The sequence below is a fragment of the Brassica oleracea genome, chromosome C8, assembly GCF_000695525.1.
Source record: "Brassica oleracea var. oleracea cultivar TO1000 chromosome C8, BOL, whole genome shotgun sequence".
Taxonomy (NCBI): Eukaryota; Viridiplantae; Streptophyta; class Magnoliopsida; order Brassicales; family Brassicaceae; genus Brassica; species Brassica oleracea.
In genome coordinates, this window is record NC_027755.1 from 29,363,391 (window position 1) to 29,368,527 (window position 5,137).

The 5,137-nt window shown below is 38.8% G+C and overlaps 2 protein-coding genes across 2 annotated transcripts in view; one reads left to right on the forward strand and one right to left on the reverse strand.

Annotated features, from left to right (window-relative positions):
• Nucleotides 1-542: 542 nt before the first annotated feature.
• On the reverse strand, nt 543-1,530 carry LOC106309130 (putative F-box/kelch-repeat protein At2g29810). Its single transcript, XM_013746199.1, is given in 2 exon segments — nt 543-1,043; nt 1,045-1,530. Coding segments are annotated over 2 exon segments (987 nt in total).
• A 1,860-nt stretch (nt 1,531-3,390) lies between these two features.
• The window catches only part of LOC106309131 (kinesin-like protein FRA1), a 4,504-nt gene continuing 2,757 nt past the window's right edge, over nt 3,391-5,137 (forward strand). The window contains exons 1-6 of the mRNA XM_013746200.1: nt 3,391-3,404; nt 3,521-3,715; nt 4,259-4,421; nt 4,505-4,632; nt 4,785-4,869; nt 5,073-5,131. Coding sequence (XP_013601654.1) covers nt 3,391-3,404; nt 3,521-3,715; nt 4,259-4,421; nt 4,505-4,632; nt 4,785-4,869; nt 5,073-5,131 — 644 coding nt within the window. The remainder of the gene's footprint in view (nt 3,405-3,520; nt 3,716-4,258; nt 4,422-4,504; nt 4,633-4,784; nt 4,870-5,072; nt 5,132-5,137) is intronic.

A 5,137-nucleotide genomic window follows, 5' to 3' on the forward strand; every position in this document is an offset into this window, starting at 1 on the left:
GCTGGCCCAATAGAAAACTAGCAGCACTATCAACCAAGACCCAAATTTTATTTTATCAAACCAATCTGACGCTACTTCTATGTGGTTTACTGTATTGTTACCAGATTAGTATAAAATACACAACAGCAACAACAATATATTAACGTGTAATTGACAATTCTTTAACAATATATATATCTGAGTAAACTAATGCATATTATGCCTTATCAGATAACCAAAGATGCATTTCAACAAGAAGTATCACTTTACAAAATGCAGCTAAAAAGAATGGCCTATATCCTTTTAAAGCAAAAGAAATTTACTCAAGGCTAAAATCTGTAAAGAGTTAGGCTAAGAAGGACAAGTTACAATTGAGGTGTGAGATGACATAAACTTTGCTTGTATATATTTTGCTCGATCAACAAGCTGCTTAAAAGACAATAAGATCCTTCAACTGCAATTAAGTTCATGAAAACAAAACTAAGCTTTGAGACGTAAAAGACAAGGCATCATCTTAAGCACAGAGACACGTACCTGCAAGAAACCCATCTTAAGCAGCATCATCAAAGAGTAACAGTTCGAGAAAGCTCAATGGAAGGACATTTGTTTGATTTAAGCACCACCTCAGTTGATTCAACATGCCCGAAAATCTCATCTCCGCGTCTTTCCAAAGCAATCTTTACGCACCAAACCTGTTCACTCTCGCAATGAGAAAAAGGCATGGCGATACTACCAACCAGAATCAACAACTTCCCACCAAGATTTGCCATTTTAGAGTCATAATAGGCGACAAGAGGACGCAAATCCCTACTCAAATTTACACCATAAACAGGTCTCCACCTCTTCTCCTTTGCCTTTGGATCATACACAATAATGGGATGCTTAAGAGACCGCCCAAGATCAATTGTATACAGCATATCATCAACGACACAGGAGGAAGCTTGCCACAGTTTCTTAAGCTCACCTCCATCGTCCCATTGAACCAAAGCACCTACTTTGGGATCGAAAACCAAACAAGTAGTATACGGTTCCAAAACGAAAATCTTGTCGTCCATCACAGCACTTTGTCACGAACAGTCCTTCCCAATGAGCACGTGGCAACACACCAGGCATTCCACGCCAAGTCTGAGTCTTAACATCAAAGGCTTCGGCCCAATCGTCAGAATTTTTAGTACAACCTCCGATAACGTATATATTCCCGTCGATGGCTCCGGCGACGGCGCGGCTGCGAGTTCTTTTCATGCTCGGGAGAGAGCGACTCGTGTGGAATCTGCAGTCAATGAGATTCACGTCCGACGTGGGTTTCCCACTGACGCTTCCGCCGAGTACGTACATATCTGATCCGACTGTGACGACGGCCATCAGAAGCCTCGAAGGGAGTGATAGGATCTTGCGGAGGCGTAAAGAAACGTTTTCTTGGTGGAGAGTGAACCAGCTCGGGCTTTCGGAAGGAGGGAAACCGATGGAGGCGTAGAGAATGGGTTCGGTGACGCCGAGGGTGGAGCGTAAGTGGTATAGTTCAGGAGTACCGAGAGGTTGGGGTAGTGACATCTCCGGGTGATTGCGAGGATACGCTCGGTGACGTCGTATGGAGTTTCGGAGAAGCTTTTCTTTACTTCATCTTCATCTTCTTTCATCAGTTTCCTGGGAGTCAGATCCATATCGTCTTGTCTAGTCGGTGAAGAATATTTTGTTTTAGAAAATGTTCTTGATCGCTTCTTTGCTTAGCCTCTTGTATTTTGTTTTGAAAATGTTCTTGATCGCTTCTCCTTCGCCTCTTGTATTTTGTTTTGAAAATGTATAACGGTATGATAAAGGTTTCATATTGGGCCTCACATTATTGGGCCTCCAAGATTGTGACAAGCGGTTTGTGTTGCTTTATCTTTAAACCAAGACTAGATTAAAACCCCGTGCAACATATTACATTATTAAAAACAAGCTGAGCGACAATCATGTTTATCGCCGGTAATAAATGGGTTTCTAAATGCATAGGCTCCACAAAAACTTTTAAAACCGATCATAAAAGTAAGAGAATAAGGATCGATATTTCTTTGCTTTTTCCACTGATCGCGGGCTCCACTGACACGTGGCGGCCCGCGATTGGTTCCCCTTTTAATTTTTTTTTTCTTTTTAGCAGACGAAAAAAAACAAAAAAAAAAACAAACCTATGGTTCCGTGCCTGCATTGAACATGCTCTTCCGTGCCTAAGAGCATGTTCATTGGTAAAACCCTTAAGTGGTTCTTAAATGGTTTTTAGTGATTTTTTAACTATTAAAATTAAGATAATAGATTTTGTTAAGAGACACTTAATTATAGTGATTTATTAATAGTTTTTTAATTAAGGTTTTTAACAATAAAAAATATTAAACTTATTTTTAAACATAAAATGTTAAACAAAGATTAAATTTATTTATTAAATAAAACAAAGTCAAACATAACATTTTAAACATAGATTTTAAAATACAAACATAAAAACATAAAAACAAATATTACTAAAATAAACGATAATAATTTCAAAAAGGCATCGAAGCTCAATTGTTGTCTTGATCACTTCCAAATTTACGCCATATATGTTCAACCAAATCACTTTTCAGTTGTTGATGCCCTTGTCTATCACAAATTCTTGTTCGAACATCCATCTGATTGGCGATATTAGTAGGGATATCTGTAGAATAGGTGAGATCGACATGTGAACTTCCGCTCCCTTCTACTTGTTCATATTGAATGTATTCATCTCGTTCGTCTTCTACTATCATATTATTAAGTATGATACATGCTCTCATAATCTTCTCAATCTTGACTTTATCCCAAGAAAGTGTTGGATTTTTAACAATGGAAAATCGAGCTTGCAAAACTCCGAAAGCACGCTCGACATCTTTTCGGACAGCTTCTTGACGTTGCGCAAATAAACTGCTTTCGGCCCTTGTGGAATTGGAATAGATTGGATAAACACCATCGGTGAGATAGTAAGCTAAATGGTAATCTTTTCCGTTGACCGAAAAGTTCACTTGCGGGGCTCGACCATTTATTATGTCATCAAAAACATGTGAGCGATCAACAACATTAATATCATTTAAGGTATCTGGAGGTCCAAAAAACGCATACCTTATCCAGAGATAATATGAAGCAACCGCTTCTAAAACGATCGTGGGTTTTCCCAAACCACGAGAATATTGCCCTTTCCAAGTGGTGAGACAATTCTTCCACTCCCAATGCATACAATCGATGCTTCCTATCATCCCGGGAAATCCACGAAGCTCTCCAATATGAAGTAGACGTTGAAGATCAGCCGTTGTTGGTCTTCTTAAGTACTCATCGCCGAACAAATTTATTATTGCTTCCACAAAATATTCCACACATAACTGAGCAGTGGTTGCACCGAGCCTGAGGCATTCATCGACCGCATCAAATATGAACTTTGCTAGGTACATTCTTAAGTCCTCCAAGGGGAAAGAATGGATTTGCTAGGTACATTTTTTTTTTTTAAATATGAACTTTCTAAGTTTTGTTATGGTTCTTATTTACAAGTTTATGTTTTCAGGGCATCATCGTTGTCACCTGATGCAAGGGTGGCTCGAATATCTTCTTCACTCGAGAACATGCTGGGGATATCTTCTAACTCTCTAGTAGCAATGGCGTCACAACTATCTGAGGAAGAAGAACGAGAGCGTGCTTTTACAAACCGTGGCCGTTGGAACCAGCTACGATCAATGGGAGAGGCTAAGAACTTACTTCAGTATATGTTCAACTCTCTTGCTTACCTTTAGTTTCCAAGTGACATACCTCCAACTAGGCCTGCCCTTATTAACCGAACCAAACAAAAAATTTCTGTTAGAAGGTTCAGTTTCAGTTCGGCCAACAAAAATTCGGGTTTTGGTTATCGGTTCGTTTGGTTTTCTAAAAAGAATACTAAACAATACAAATCTCAACTAAAATTCTGAACCGAACTAACCAAAATCCGAACAGAACTAACCAAAATAACCAAATTTTTTGAATTTTATTTAATTTAAACAGAAAATTTAACCAAAAATCAACATATTTGGTAGAGAATTTTGGAAAACGAACTAACCGAAAACCAAACCGAATTTCTTTTCGGTTCACTTCAACGAGATTTCGACTGACCTGAACTAAGCCACCCTAAACTAACCGACCCGAATTTACCAAAGAAATCGAACCTACAGGCCTACCTCCAACATAGGAAAAAAAAATCGGTTTCAGTCGTAGAGTTAGTCTCCAATCAATATCTTCATGACTTTTCTTTTCTTTATGCCCCATGCAGGTGCCAGTTATGGGAGAAAGATGTTGAAATAAAAGAAATGAAAGATCAGTTCAAAGAGATCGTTGGCCTTATGAGTCAGAGTGAGCTGAGAAGGAAAGAAGCAGAGAAGGAGCTTAAACTAAGAGAGCAAGCACTTGCAACTTCCTTAGCTTCATCTCCACTTGTAAGACTATGCCACCTTCCCTATTTTATCCATATGTTAGTTTAGTTTTGGTTATCGAATTAAAATGTAAAACGTTGGTATAGGGAACCCCACCGAGTTCAGTGAAACATTTAGCTGAAGACATGATCACACCTTCTCCAATGACCGTGTCAGCACAAAAACAGCTCAAGTTCACTCCAGGGATTGCCAACGGAAAAGTGAGAGACCATTTGTAGTTTACTCCAGGGATTCCTAGTATACTTTGTAGTTTACGAAACCATTTTATATGACATCTATTGATTATCTCTCAACGCCATGCTCTTTTTAATATCATTTCCAATGAACTTGTTACTTTGATATCTAACTCCACTCATTTGTGTGTAGAGTCGTGGCTTATCTCTCCCGGGTACTTGAGTCAGCCTTCACTGCTTTGGAAGGTCTTAATAAGCAAGCCTTCCTGACTGAACTGGTATGATTTGTATCACCAAAGATCTTATTAAGCCTTTTGCTTTACTATTTTGTTTATTCGAAAAGCGTATTCTCCCTAATGATTTCGGTTCGCAACTACCTTTTCACCTGATTGGTGGTAGTTTAGCATTATTACAACTGAATGATCTGATCCCCGAATGAGAAGGGTGAGGATTTGAAGTGAATTTTCTATGTTATTTTCAGGGAAACAGGCTAGACAAACTACTACTAACTCACTGGCAGAAGTTCACATTCAATCCCAGGTATAA